Source organism: Periophthalmus magnuspinnatus, chromosome 7 (assembly GCF_009829125.3).
Source record: "Periophthalmus magnuspinnatus isolate fPerMag1 chromosome 7, fPerMag1.2.pri, whole genome shotgun sequence".
Taxonomy (NCBI): domain Eukaryota; kingdom Metazoa; phylum Chordata; class Actinopteri; order Gobiiformes; family Gobiidae; genus Periophthalmus; species Periophthalmus magnuspinnatus.
Genome location: NC_047132.1, coordinates 30783107 through 30798810, shown reverse-complemented (window position 1 = coordinate 30798810; position 15704 = coordinate 30783107). Strand labels below are relative to the sequence as shown.

The 15704-nt window shown below is 37.8% G+C and overlaps 1 protein-coding gene across 1 annotated transcript in view; it reads left to right on the top strand.

Annotated features, from left to right (window-relative positions):
- fgd (faciogenital dysplasia) overlaps positions 1-11908 on the top strand; it is a 118060-nt gene extending 106152 nt beyond the window's left edge. The window contains exons 9-19 of the mRNA XM_055223153.1: positions 145-203; positions 3848-3994; positions 4072-4164; positions 5607-5686; positions 6679-6709; positions 8235-8339; positions 8677-8724; positions 9432-9533; positions 9613-9741; positions 10339-10479; positions 11092-11908. Coding sequence (XP_055079128.1) covers positions 145-203; positions 3848-3994; positions 4072-4164; positions 5607-5686; positions 6679-6709; positions 8235-8339; positions 8677-8724; positions 9432-9533; positions 9613-9741; positions 10339-10479; positions 11092-11328 — 1172 coding nt within the window. The 3' untranslated portion in view covers positions 11329-11908. The remainder of the gene's footprint in view (positions 1-144; positions 204-3847; positions 3995-4071; positions 4165-5606; positions 5687-6678; positions 6710-8234; positions 8340-8676; positions 8725-9431; positions 9534-9612; positions 9742-10338; positions 10480-11091) is intronic.
- The last annotated feature ends 3796 nt before the right edge of the window (positions 11909-15704 follow it).

The window sequence follows — 15704 nt, the reverse complement described above, 5'->3', positions numbered from 1 at the left end:
TATCAGGTTTTGGCTTCGTTCCTTTCCCGCTTTGAGTGAGACATGATCTACGCTCCTGTGCGACATCAGCGCAGACGAGGAGCTGTACCCGAGCCAGATTGTGATGTACTTACGTGTGTGTGTGTGTGTGTGTGTGTGTTTCAGAGGCGCTGGAGCTCATTTCCACTGCAGCCAATCACTCCAACGCAGCAATCAGGAAAATGGTGAGTCCCATCCCACCACTCCGCATTTACACAGTTCTTTTACACGGCAGGACGCAGGACTCGTATATCGCCTGTATATGACAAAAAAAAACCAAAAAACCCGCTAATATTATATCTGATATTTTTAACCTCATTTCCAGTCCCGTCGACAGAAATGTGGGGGCCTGGGGCAAGAAGAAGCCTCACACGGGCCCCGCTCTCATTTAAATTAATAAAAAGAGGGTCCAGTTCTGGGCCCCTTAAACCCTGGGGCCCCCGGACAACAGACCCCTTTGCCCTCCTCCTGTCAACGCCCCTGCAATTCAGAGGCGTCCAAACTTTTTTCACTGAAACATATTTGAGCATTTGTACCTTTAATAAAACTTTAGATTACTTTTAGGTCTGTCACGATGCAGTAGGATGTTATTCAGGTTATAGAAGTAGAATCTCTTCAATTTGTAGTAAAAAAAATACTTCCTGATCATTTGGGCCAGTTTAGAAGGACCAGCAAAAATTGGTCTGAGCGCCGCATTTGGCCCCTGGGCCGTAGTTTGGACGGCCCTGGTATAAGTATTCAGTGTATTAGCAATTACAATTTTGACATCCCCATGCTCAGATACGATATGCAACGCTTTTATAGTAACCGTAGTTGGGACAAACTTCCTTTTTGAGATTTTTTGATCGAATTTACTCTTAGAATATAATCTGTTTTACTGATGAATAATGTTAATACATGAAAGAAACAAAGCAGAGAGGTGTAAAACTGCTAGACTTTGATATTCATGAGCAAAAAAAAAAACTGATTTTGTTTGTCTTTTTAACACTAAATGTGGTAAAATAGTCAAAGTTTCGTATATATGCGTTTAAACTCGGGGTGAGAGTGAACAGAACACACGATAAACACATTTAAAAGAGTTAAATGAGTTAAAAGTTTAAAGCGTCCATATTACGCCACTTTATCATCTGTTATAATGTTGTTTCCGACCTGGAGTTGCGTTTTGTTTCATTCACACACGTTTAACACACAAACCTACATATTTAGGCTGAGATTTTCTTCTCTCAAACTGAAAATGCTCTGTTCCACCTTGTGATGTCATCGTGTGGCGATACAGGAAGTGCTCCGCTGTGTTTTTAAACTCCACGCACCTTCATTTCTAGAATCATTTTGACGATTTCAGTCCTTGAATTTAAAATCTCCGTTGAACTAAAGGTAAAACGTAGCTGTTAACTTGAAAACTACCACTTGGTGACATCACAAGGTGGAACGGAGCGTTTTGAGGTTTGGAGATTTTGACAGATTAATAATAAAGTGCGACTCAAACATGTGTGAATGAAACAAAACACAACTCCAGATGTGTTTTTGAGGCGGTAACAGCTTTATAACTTGTCAATTTTGCGTAATATAGCGTCTTTAAATCCACCTCTTCTCCCTGGCATTTAATTTGAGTGTTTTCTTGTTCTTTTCCTCTGTATCGTGTTATCTGTGCGTTTATTTTTGTTGACGTTTTATGTGAAGCACTTCGGTCCGCTTGAATTGAAGTAAAACGAAAGAAGATCCACGTCACGGCGGGTACTAACTTGAGCGAAAAGTGTCTCGTTAAAACACCACAGGTCAATACAAATAGAACAGCGTGTTTTTTTAAATTTATCTTTAGAAGTTTAACTGTACGTGGAGTTTATTTAAGACGAGCTGTTTATTGTCACCGGAGCTCGACGTGTGAAGGAGGTGAACTTCAGACAGGAAGCTGCCGTTTCCTGCTTCAAGTTTCACAGTTTGTCTCATTCATTTAAACACTGGAGACGCAGAGACATTACACCGGACAGTTACGCGTTTAATGATGCGTAACGTGGTATTATTGAAGTATTACTGAAGTATTACTGAAGTACACAATGCAGTAAACCATAACATACTGTGCACTATTATACCGGACGTAACAGGGATGGAAGAAGTACTTAGTTTTTAATTAAAAGTACAGATACCATAGAAAAAAAAAAAAAAAAAAAAAAAAAAAAAAATCAGTTAAAATTATAAAATAAAAAAGTAAAAGTATTAAAGTACCTGTTTAAAAAAAAAAAAAAAAAAAATTCTAATAAAGTGTGGTGTTTTTGGTAAAGATTTGCGCAGAATTTTGTTAAAAAGAAACAGTTTATTTTTTTTCTAGCTGTTTACATAGATTTTTATTTTTTTTTTACTTAAACTGCAAATATGTAAAACAAATAAAAATAAAAATAAAAACCCTTTTCAGCAATATTAAAAAATATACAGATACATACATATACAGATTTTTTGCTGATTTTACTTGTATTTTTTTTTTGTTTGTTTTTTTGCTTAAACTACAAAAATGTAAAACAAATAAAAATAGATTAAATAAACCCTCAGCTTTTTCAGCAATATTTAAAAAAATACACATATAAAGATTTGAGCTGTATTTTGTTCAACAGAAAGACTTGATTTTTTATTTTTTTTTTTCATGATTTTTTTAGCTGATTTTATTTGTATAGGTTTTTTTTGCTTAAACTACAAACATGTAAAAAACAAAAAAAACCAAAAACAAAACTCAGCCTTTTCAGCAATAATAAATAAAATAAAAATACACATATAAAGATTTGACCTGTATTTTGTTAAACAGAAACAGTTGAATCAATCGTTTTGTTTTCCAGCTGTTTTTATTTGTACATTTTTGTTTTGCTCAAATTATGAACGTGTTAAGAAAAACAAAAAACCCTCAGACATTTCAGCAGGTCTCAAATTATAATTAAAATACTTTTTCTTTTCAGTCCTGTTAAAAATATAGTGGAGTAGAAAGTACAGATACTGCTCTCAAATGTAGTGAAGTAAGTACTTAAGTAAAGTACAGATACCTAAAGCTTATACTTAAGTACAGTGCTTTACTACTTTTACTTAATTATATTCCACCACTGCTGCTTTAACTAATATGACCAAATGAAAAAAATAAGGTTTATTTGAGATTTTGGTTTATATCTACCGTATTTTCTGGAGTATAAGTTGCACTTTTTTCCATAGTTTGGCCGGGGGTGCGACTTATACTCAGATATATGTGAAATATACGTTTTTTCCTTCATTATTATGCTTTTTGTGGCTGGTGCGACTTATACTCGGGAAAATACTGTACATATAAGCAAAAATCTCAAATAAACTGGTTACACTTCATCCTACACCTTAATTAGCCTCATTTTTTTTTTCAGTTTTTCATTAGAAATTGAAAAATCCAGGACTGAAATTATCCAAATGATTTTAGTGAAGGTGTGTGGAGTTTAAAAACACAGTGGAGCACTTCCTGTATCACCACATGATGACATCACAAGGTGGAACAGTGTTTTTTTTTTACATTTGAGAGAAAAACTCAGCCTAAATCTGCAGGGTTTGTGTGTTAAACATGTGTGAATGAAACAAAAAAACACAACTCCAGGTCTGTTTGTGACGAGGAAACAACATTTTAACATCGATCTTTAAGGATTTATTCATTCATTAATAAATCCGATCAAAAAAAACGGTATTAATTAATTAATTAAGTAGTTTGTAAGCCTTTTTCCATTCTCGATAAACATTTTTTTCATTTTAAATCAAGTCTTTCTTCATGTAAAACCATTATGTAGTTTTCCTTCTGCTTCTTTGACCTCGGTTGGTGTCGGTTCCGTTTCAGGAGAAGATGCACAAACTGCTGGAGGTTTACGAGCGTCTGGGCGGCGAGGAGGACATCGTGAACCCGGCCAACGAGTTCATCAAAGAGGGACATATCAAGAAGATGTCGGCTAAAAACGGAACAGCACAAGATCGATACCTCTACTTGGTGAGTGCGATGCGTACGTGAGGTCTGAGGTCTGCGGCGTCGAGCGCTGGTATTGACCCGACTGCGTTTTGTTCCAGTTCAACAACATGGTGCTCTACTGTGTGCCTAAACTGAGACTCATGGGGCAGAAGTTCAGCGTGAGGGAGAGGATTGACATCGCCGGGATGGAGGTAACGTCCAATTTAAATTTTTTTTTTTGTTATTTTATGCTACCAAAAGTAAAAAATTTGGACGCACGTTGTCATTTAGTGGTTTGTTTTTGTTCGTTTTTTTTACTACTTTCTATATTTTACACATATTTGGACTCATGCAGCAAAGAAAAACACTTAAATAGCTGTAATAAATATTTTTTTAAATTTTTTATATTCAAATCTTCAAAGTAGCCACCCTTAACTTGGTCGAAAAATATTTAATAGAGTTATTTATTATCTTTTTTTTTCTTTAATACACAATTCCATATATCTTGCTTTGTATATTTGATGTCTTCTGTGTGGATATAAAATGTAAAAATTAGTAAAAATAAATTTTAACAAAACACTAAATGAGAGGGCAGGTCCAAACTTGCGACTGGTATTGTAAGTTTTATTTATTTATTCGGTTTATCGTGAATATTTTTCTTGTTGAATCTGTTGGAATAAAATCACATGTTCAGACTTTTACGTCGCTGACCAGTTCTGCTAAACTTCACTTTTATTTTTCTCATAGACTTTTTAGAGAAATTTACTCGCTGCTACGTGAGGCTTAATCACATCGCGCTCCAAACTAGGGATGAGACAAAAAAACATCATTTATCGTGATAAAAAGGGACATTTTATATAATCGTGATAATCGCAAACAAAGATAATCGCCAGTTATATCACCAGAATGTGCAGAAAAAAATGATTTATTCACAGGAAAGTCGACAAATTGGCACATAATTGGAGTCTCTTCCTATTAATTTGTCTTAGAGGGGGCCCATGTGAGACTTCTTGTCCCGGGCCCCCAAATTTCCGTTGACAGCCCTGCTCATCCATAATATTTTCTGCTAAATCATAGTTATTTTCACTGATAACAAAGTACAGCGCTATGACAGTTGTTTAAACATGGAACAGGCCCGTCCACAGAAATTTAGGGGCCCAAGGGCAAGAAGCCTCACATGGGCCCCCCATCTAATATAAATTAATAGGAAGAGAGTCCAATTCTGCGCTTGTTTCTGCGTTCAGCTTCAAATGTGTTGGAAAAGAGGCATTTGACTGAGAGGTTTTAAGAAGACTCCCGCTCACTCTTTGTCTCACTTTTTGTTCACTTTTATTAGTACAACATTTGTAATTCGGGCCCCCTAACACCTTGGGACCCTGGACAACAGACCCTTTTGTTCCTCGCCTGTTTACGCCCCTGAAACTAGAACACATTTTTTAGTTCGTTTTTTCAAAAAGTCAATGGGGAAAGTGAATCCGACTCGAGGTGGCAGAACTGCGGACCTCCGTGGACGCGCGTTTATTTTAAAAAAAGTGTCGTAAATGTTCAAATTGTGGGATTATTTACTTGGTTCATAAATATTTATCTACGACACTGTTTTCATTGGACGGTAGCAGCTCAAAAGCGTCTTGTTCTTTCTCTTTGTGTTTCTCAGGTGCAGGAAAATGTGAAGCAGAATCTTCCACACACTTTCGCCATCATCGGCAAACAGCGCTCCCTGGAGCTGCAGGCGAGGTACTGCGGCACATCTGGACCAGCGCCGATACATGTGGACAGAGTTAGAATGTTCCAAATCAGAGAAAAATATTGACTTTACGCATGTCATAATAATAATCGTGATCGTTTTTGTGCATGAGGTTAAAAGTTTCTTAATTTATTTTTTATTTTTTTGGATAACTGAGGGATAAACAGATGTTTTATTTATTTATTAAATCACAAATGCTCAGATTATAGTCAAAGAAACGTCAAATCTGTCAAATGGACGAGAAATAATAGCGCTAGCCAGTGTGCTAATAGACGTGAGAGCATCCTTTCCCCGCCTGAATGATTATACTAAGTTTGATTCAGGCTCAGGTCACACTTGTAGCTCATTAGACGTAGCCGACTTAGCTTCAGTGACGCTAGCTCCCCCTACAGGCAGATATAAGGCAGTGTCCAGCAGTGATCTGACCAGAACTGAAGAAGCGGCCAAACGTCTTTACTCCTACAACTTTTTCTCCACAGATTTGAATTTTTCTTTGGCTCAGACCTGGACGACTGAGGGATTACACAGACATGCTTAGATTATGCTACTTCGATCCCTATAATACCATATTTTCCGGAGTATAAGTCGCACCAGCCAAAAAATGCAAAATAATGAAGGAAAAAACATATACTTCGCATAAAAATTGCATCTGAGTATAAGACACAATTGCCAAAAAATGGATAATAATGAAGAAAAAAAACATATATTTCAGGTATAAGTCGCATCTGAGTATAAACTGCACTGGAGTATAAGTCGCACCAGCCAAAAAATACATAATAATGAAGAAAAAAACATAAATTTCACGTATAAATCATAAAACGTCTGAGTATAAGTCGCACCCTCGACCAAACTATGTGAAAAAGTGCGACTTATAATCCAGAAAATACGGTAATTATGAATGAACCCGGAGTGACTTTCCCAGGAAACCGTTTATCTTCATCGCTCTACACATTATAATAACGATCGTCTCTTTGTTTTTCAGGACGGCCGAAGAGAAGGAAGACTGGATTCAGGTCAGTGTTTTACAGAAAATCGTTCTTTAGTCAGTATCGATAAAGAAAATGGAAATGTTTAAATATCGATATTGTGACGTTTCTACTGGACGATCCGTCACTTGCTTGTCTTCACGGAAATGTCATTACTTTATCTAAAAATGTTCCACAGTACAGATTAAACCTCTATCACAAGGGCGACGGGCAGCTAACAGCACTACGCTACATTACAGTTCAGATCTGTGGAGAGGCGCACCTATTTACAGAAGGAATTATTGTTTTTTTTGTGTGTTTTTTCTTTGTTTTTTGAGCCATAGAAACACCCACAATTAATAAATACTAGATGGATATATTTAATGTCATACCATGGAACATTCCCGGCAAAGCGATAACATCTCCATGGAGACAGTTTGGTAGAAAAGTTGCGCAGTACAGCTTTAAGTCAGCAGCTCAATCGTTAAAGGGTTTGTCCACTGACCTGAAGGTTGGCGGTTCAAATCCCGCTCTCGTCGTAAACATCCACTGACCCACGGTGCGATTCCAGCTCTCACACGTCAACGCTTTTTGTTGTGTCCTTGGGCAAGACACTTAACCCACCTCACCCCCAGTGTCTGTGTGTTAAGTGCAGCGTGGCCCAAAAGTCACTGACAGTTGAAAAAAAGCGCATAACTATTTTGTTTTGAAATATTTTTCTTTAATTTTTTCAGAGCATTTAGAACGAACTTTCTGACGTTAATCTGAGAAAATACAGCAACGAGGAACGAACCGTCAGTGTGCAGTGGTACTTTGAGTCACGTGGGTCAAATTCACAAACCCAGCGAGTTTTACCGTTGACATTTTAATACCAGAGTGTTTAAACAAGAGCGTAAATGCCATTAAAGGAATAATAAGTCGTTTTCAAAGACAGGGGGCAGTGTGCGATCTCCACAGACCTGACTAGTCCAGATTTCTTCCTGTGGGGCGATCTTAAAGAAAAGGTGTTTGTGAATAAACCTCAGACGACTTAATAAATGACTTAAAACGTAATATCGAGGATTAAATAAGAGCAAAAAGCCCGGAAATGCTTTAAATGTGACGCAAAGTGTGTTGGATCGGGCCGTTCAGGGACAAACCCAAAACGCTGGACACTTCCTCTAGTTTAAGTAGTGATAAGTTCAAGTGTAAGTGAAAAATTATAACCGTATATATTGTCAAAAATCTCAGAAGGTTCAGTTTATCTACCGCTAAAATTTGGTGAGTTTAACTTAAGAATTATAGGAGCGACTGAAGATTTAAAAGTGTCAGTGACTTTCGGGCCGCCCTGTATAAGTATATTTCATGTTTATTAACCATATATGCTCATTAATTTACAAATCTAACCATGCGGGATTACAGTTAAAACTATTGCCCATGTTCAGTCCATCTCGAGGTCAAATTCTGCTTTCCTGATAATTCTGAACACACTTTTCTCTTCTGAAACTTCTCGTATGAGTCAGACGCACTGTCACTAACTCTGCTGCTTCCTGTGTGATAATAAAACCCTTTCTCTGCTCTCGTTGTCGTTTAGGTGATCCAGGCCACCATCGAACGCCACAAACAAAACAGCGAGACGTTCAACAAAGCCTTTAACAGCGCCATCTCCAGAGAGGACGACCACGTGCCCGACTCACCGGTCAGATCCTCCTTCAAATCCATTTTATTCAGTTTATCTTAACCGTAGAGTCGTTTTGTCCATAGAATAGGCTTTGTTTGCCCTTCTTTGGAAGAGTAAAGACGAGCTGTTCTTTACGCAGCTGCACACGTTACTGTCTGGAGTCTGTCTTTATGACCTAATAGGGAAAACTTTAAGTGTATACAAGACTCTTATAGAGCTCATCTGACCCACTTTAGGCTCTGTCACTGCTGGAGTTTGGCCAAAGTAACAAGACGTGTGCGTTTAGTTGTGTTTCACTGACACCTAGTGGTTTGTAGGAGAAAGTGCAAGACTGAAATTGTGTTTTCTTCAACAGAATCTGTGGAACACTTCAGTGGACTCAGACGGAAGCATGCACGAAAGAGTGAGTGGAAAAAAATAGAACATATGAAAAAAAAAGTGAATAATAATAATACTAATAAAAACTGTGGATATAATAATACAAATTGTTAATAATAATAATAATAATAATAATAATAATAATAATAATAATAATAATACAAATAATTGTGAATAAAAATACAAATTGTGCATAATAATACTAATAATAAAGATAATAATAATGATTATAATAGTTGTGAATAAAAATACTAGTACTACTACTACTACTACTAATAATAATAATAATAATTGTCAATAATAATACAAATTGTGCATAATAATAATAATAATTGTTAGTAGTAATAATAATAATGTGAAAAAATAATACAAACTGCATAATAATAATGAGTAATAATAATAACAATAATAATAATAATAACAATAATAATAATAGTGAAAAAATAATACAAACTGTGCATAATAATAATAATTGTGAATAATAATAATAATAATTGTGAATAATAATAATAATAATTGTGAATAATAATAATAATAATAATAATAATAATTGTGAATGATAATAATAATAATGAGTAATAATAATAACAATAATAATAACAATAACAATAATAATAATAATAATAATAATAATAATAATAATAATACTTGCAGCCATAAGCTCAAACAGCTTTACTGATCTTACATCTAAACTGTGGTTGAAATCAAAACAATCTTTCATTCTCTCTATAGAAAAGTTCAAAGAAAAAGGAAAAGGAGAAGCAGACGTGTAAAGGCTGTAACGAAAGCTTCAATTTCACCAAACGCAAACATCACTGCAAGTCGTGTGGAGCGGTGAGTGCAGCAGCAGCAGCAGCAGCAGCTGGATTCAAAGTGGGAAAAGTTCAGAAAGTGTAAACTGTGTCTTCTGCAGGCCATCTGCGCCAAGTGCTCCAAAAGTCTGGACAACAAGACGAGCCGCGTGTGTCCCGAGTGCTACGAGGCCAGTGTCAGTCTGGAGAATCTGGGCGCCACCTTAGAACAGAAACGCAAAGTGCCTGAGGTAATGCATTTGTAAACGGTTTAGTCATTCTGGCTTTAGCATCTGTGGTAACTCTTAACCAGAAGCACAAGGATGTCCACACCACAGAGGCTTTTAATGAAGGAAACGTGAGCATCACCTTTGAAGCGAGTGATTTAGTCGTGATTTATACATGAACTGAAGGCACGAATGAGTTACACGAGTTAACGCCAAGGAGTAAACAAAAGAAAACATGTTAACTGTTACTTTGAAGGAGAGATCTACTCACACAGCCTGTCCGTCCTGTCTGTGGGAGTGGATCTCTGCTTCACTGTGGTTCTCCTGGAAGTTTCTTTTTTTCCCACTGTTTTTTGTTTTGTTTTTTGTTGCCGAAAAGAAGAAGGGTCTAAGGGCTAAGGATGTGCTGGGACAGTTTCATCCATTTGTTGATTAATTTGCTCGTCTGTTTCTGTTTCATTGTTGATTTTCTAACTTTCTGTTGGTTAAATCGATTCTCACGTTCAGCCCAAAGAGGTGACTGCTCTTGTGATATTTGTTGTGTGTTAGTGCAAAGCTGGGCCTGAACGGTAAAAATTAGTGTTCATATCATAAACATTTCTTCTTTCTTTGTATCCGCAGAGGCAGATATCCCTCACACCGGAGAACTGCATACTGTGTGGCCAACTGCAGCGGCACGAAAAGGGGAAGGGCTGGTCGAAAGTGTGGGCCGGGATCACGAAAGCCGAGCCTCTTGTGCTTTTCCTGCAGAGCAACGGACAGGTATGGATCTGTCATAGAGTCTACATATCACATACGCATGAATTCATCTAATACAAGCTAGATCAGGGGTCTCAAACATGCGGCCCGGGGTCCAGTTGCGGCCCGTGAGATGATATTTTGTGGCCCGTAGGACAATATGAAAGTTTAATGTTTAATGTTTCAATAAAGATTCAACAAATAACGAAGTATATCCATAAAATCCACAAGAATTGGCATGTTTCCTCGTGTATAGTGGAAACAGAAATGAGGTTTGAGAAGATTTTAACAAACCTTTTTTTGTGGAATACCTGTCAATCTCAGCCTCACCCAGACTCTGCCTCCTGTGGCCCCCAGATAATTTGAGTTTGAGACCCCTGAGCTAGACACAAGCTTGGACGTTGGTGATTTCTTCCGTCCTGTTGCGTCGTCTCGTGTCGACCACATTTGCTCTGCTCGTTCTGCTGAAAACGCTCACAACTTTGGACGGTATTGGCTGAAAGTTTGCTCTGGAATATGAAATTTGAACCACGTTTTTTCTACTTTCAAAGCAACCTTGGCTCCTACATGTCTCAGAGTGTGCGTCTACGTAGTATATTCTAAGATAACTGTCAGAATCTCTCCATTTCCCCGCAGGAGTCGAAAGGGGCTCGGGCGGTCCCTCTGCCCGGCTTCGAGGTCAGCCTGGTGTCTTTGTTTTCCGGTGAAAAATCTGAAGTGAGACACGCCCTTCGCCTGAGCAGCCCGCAACAGACTGTGGTCCTCAGTGCCGTGGAGGCGGAGCTACAGGCCAAGTGGGCGGAGCTCCTGTCCCAAGCGGCGCGAGGAGAGATCCCTTCGGACACGCCCCCCGTAAACCTGACTGAACAATGAAGAGCCAGTAGTAGCGGCCATGTTGGACTGCCCCCTCCCTCCCTTTCCCCCCCTTCTCCTGTGTCTAAAAAAAGCACAGATTACTTGAAATCACTTTACCTTGGCACTTTTTTGTTGTTTTTCTCCTGATCGGACCACTCCATCCTTCCTAAACCACTGCAGTCTTACGTTAACGACCACGTGCTAAGTCTATCTTCGTCAGCCACCGTCGCCGCCTGCGTGCGTGGTTAGGATCTTTGTGTTAGTGTTTTGTCAGAGGGAGAGCTTTGAAATTTGTAAGTTTTATTTGTAAAATAGCTGATAAAAATTTCTTATGTGTTTTTTTTTTTGTTTTGTTTTTTTTCTAAGATGAAGTTGAACGTTATGCTATACTTGTGTTGTGAAGCATTAACTTGTCCGTGTGAATGTTCTGAACGTGCGAGAGCGGGATGGGGTCGCCTCCCATTGTTATTATTATATTATTATTATTATTATTGTAAGTATTGAATGGTAGTGTAAAAAAAACAACCCTGTGACACCTCTCTGTCCTCTTCACATCTGCTGGGAACGCACAATCTGAGGCCTAAAGCGGCGTTAGCATCCCTGGATACGATGGTAACGCTTTTTATTAAATTATTTTATCTTTTAAATGGGAAAAAGTAAATCAGGAAGGAGTCGTTTACCTGAAATCCATGAAGGAAAAAGCTGTTGTCATGTATGTGGAATGAATAGAGTTAAAGGTCCTATATTACGCAATATTTAGTTTGTTTTTACCATATTTTCCGGAAAATAAGTCGCACGTTTTTCATAGTTTGGCCGAGGCTGCGACTTATATGTGAAATATTTTAGTTTTTTTCTTCATTATCATGCATTTTTTGCCTGATGCGACTTATACTCCGGAAAACACGATAGTCTGCGTACATCCCCAAAGCTCAAAACGCTCTGTTCCACCTTGTGATGTCATGACGTGGTAGTTTTCACGCTAACATCTACCTTTTTTTAACCTTTTGTTCATTAGATATCGTCAATTCCAGCGCTGAAATCATCCAAATGATTCTAGAAATGAAGGCGTGTGGATTTTGAAAACACAGCGGAGCACTTCCTGTATCGCCACATGATGACATCACGAGGTGGAACAGAGCGTTTTCAGTTCGAGACAGGGGTTATGAAAAGAGAAAACAGCGTAAAAATAGTGTCGGTTTCAGTCTGGATCAGTGAAGTGATATCTTTATCTTTATTTTACGAATGAATCTCTCCATTGTCATCAACCAGAGCTGCTTAAACTTGCGGCTCAGGCTTATGACATCATATTAAAGGGACGGGTTTTGACGCAAACACCAAAGACGATCCAGGGATGTGAGGTCCGCAACGAAGCTCGGATTGTGCTGCTGGTAAAGAAGCGTGTCAGTTCAGAAGGTCTTGTACAGTAATTGTATAGAATAGTGCGTGAAGAAGAAAGAGTAAAGCCGTTTTAACTTAAGATAAGCAGATATGATTGATGTACTCTTGTGGCTGGCCACCTGACACTCCCCCCCCCATCTCCCTCTTCGTCAGATCGACTTCTGTTAATGATCCGTAATAAAACTCTCCAATCGTTTTTATGCACAGCCACATTATTTGCGTTGACGCTTTCGATTTTGAGCGGTGTTTCAGATGGAGCGAGAGACCGATACGATTCTATAGAAGGTGTATTGGTTTTGAAAGACATATCGAAACCACTGAAGATCTATTAATGTTGAATTGGATTGTTATTTGTTAGGGACAGACAACTGAGAACATTTAAGTCTTTTTGGCTGAATAATGGCAGAACTATTTGAAGATATTTTGAAAAAGTTGTTAACGTGATTAGAGAACGATGTCAACTAATTTACAGTCTTAACAGTTAAACTTTGAACTTCGCCGTAGAAATCTGACCTCGTCTCCAGCTTCATTTGAAACTACAAGGGGTTAGGTGTCTGTGTGATCCCTCAGTCATCCAAGTCTGAGCCACAGGGAAAGAAAAAGTCTAATCGAACTGGACAAAACATTGTAGGAGTGAAGACATTCGGCAGCTCGTCCAAGCCGCTTCTTCAGTTCTGTCAGATTTAAGGCAGCGTCTGACAGTAATCTGACCAGAACTGAAGAACGAACTTGGACGAGCAGCGAAACGTCTTCACTCCTACGACTTTTTGTCCAGTTGAGAGTTTCGAATGTATCTTTTACTACAGGGATTAGGTTGCAATCATCAGACAGGCATAAACCCAAACAAAAACAAGCACAAAGGTCAAAATCGTCTGTCAGTTTCAGAAAGTGTTCCCATTATTCAACACAAGACGGGATCATTGTCAGTTGAAAGGACTTGAAACCGTCAGATTAATACGGCAAATTTGTGTAGCACATCTCTAAAAAACACGTTGAATCTCCTATAGAACAGGTATGGGACGATGTTGAAATTTCGTGCAGAGTCTTCTCAGACACAAGCTCAAAATTGGACCCTCTTCCTGTTAATTCATATTAAAGGGGAGGCCCATGTGAGGCTTTTTGCACCGGGCCCCTAAATATCTGTCAACGGGCCTGTGTAGGTTTTCAATATGTTGTTTGGATTGACATGGGACGATTATCATGGCCAAAATAATTGCGGTAAACGATTATATCACGGTATTCATTAAAACTGCTGAGTGTTTAAACATTTTATGGATATGAATCTTTATAATTTTAATATTATGAATAAGCTCCATGTTTAAACGACTGTTATAGTATTGTACTTTATCAGTGAAAATAACTACAATTTAGCGGAAAAATATTATGAATGAGCAGGGCCGTTAACAGAAATTTGGGGGCTCTGGGCAAAAAGTCTCACATGGGCCCCCCTCTAATACAAATTAATAGGAAAAGCCTCCAATTCTGCAGCAATTTGTCCCCCCTGTCGACTCCCCTGTGAATAAATTGTTTTTTTCTGCACATTCTGGTGATATAACGGCGATTATCTTTGTCTTCGATCATCACGATTACATCAAACGTCCCACAAACGATTATTATCAACCCTTTTTATCCCGATAAACGATATTATTTATTATTTTTACTGTCCCATCACCTACAGGCTTCGTCTCCATCTGAAACCGCGACATGATCAAAAGTGTAGAACGTGACCGCCCCCTATTGGACAAACTGGCTGCGGGTTCAGTATCTCAGTATTATACACGTGCTGCAACAATCCAGTAGATTTCACGCCGAGTTTTGCATGCTTCTGGTGGTTGTTATGGAAACCAAGTACTGTACTTTGAAAGTCCGCTCTGCCTTCCCCCCCCTCGCGCCCCGCTCCCGTCTGCACCAGCCTTTAAAGCAGAGTCGCAAAAAAATCTTCTACTTCGGAATTGTGCATGTGAATTCACTCATATTTATATACTGTGCTTTTGCAAACTCCCACTTTTTATGCTTCAAAATTCATTCTTGTCGTACTGTACGTGAGCGAGAGTCAACTTTGAGTGTTTTAAACGGACTGCGCCGTGTGGAGAAGCAGTCGAGCGTATCAATAAACAGATCTTGTATGTGGTTCATCCAGAAATTATTGTATTTTTTTTATTAACTGAACAAAAAAAGTGTCAAAATTATGTTGTATTTTTGCCTGGTAACTCTAGAATAATGTCCCTCTGTATTTTTTCATACAGATTGACATCAGTCTGGTCCCTCACGTCCTCCTTTGCGTCTCAAACCCGGTCAAACGTGATCGTCCAATCAGATTTGTTTATTTCAGTGACACGTGTGAAATGAAGCAGCTCAATGGTCGCCTGTGATTTACAAATAAAATCACATTTATTAGTGATGTGATGTTCATGAACGAGTCGGGTTTTTTGAACGGTTCCTTTACATGAACCTTTGGAACCTGATCAAGTTTTTAAAAGAACCCAATCATTTTTTTTGCATTTTTACACAAATTAAATCAACTCAGGAATCAACACAGAAGCAGAGCAGGCGACAAAACAAAAACCCCCCCGTCATAGCCATTTTTTAATTATTTTTATTTATATTTTTTTAATGTATTTTATTTTTTATTTTATTTTATTTATATTATTTTTTTATTTTATTTATATTATTTTTAATTTTATTTTATTTATATTTATTATTTTATTTATTTATATTTATTTTTTATTTTATTTATATTTATTTTTAATTTTTATTTTATTTATTTTTTTAAATTTATATTTTATTTTATTTTAATTCAATTCTGCATCATTCCAGTGGTTAAACATTTATCGATAAAACGAGTTCTCACGTTGGCGTCTTTCACATAAAATCCATAGTAAAACAGCTAATCTTTTGAACGGCTCTTCGAAAGGAACGGATCCAAAAGATTCGGATTTCATAAAAGAGCCGAAAGTCCCATCACTAGTCCCCACGTCCAATTAGATTTGTTTATT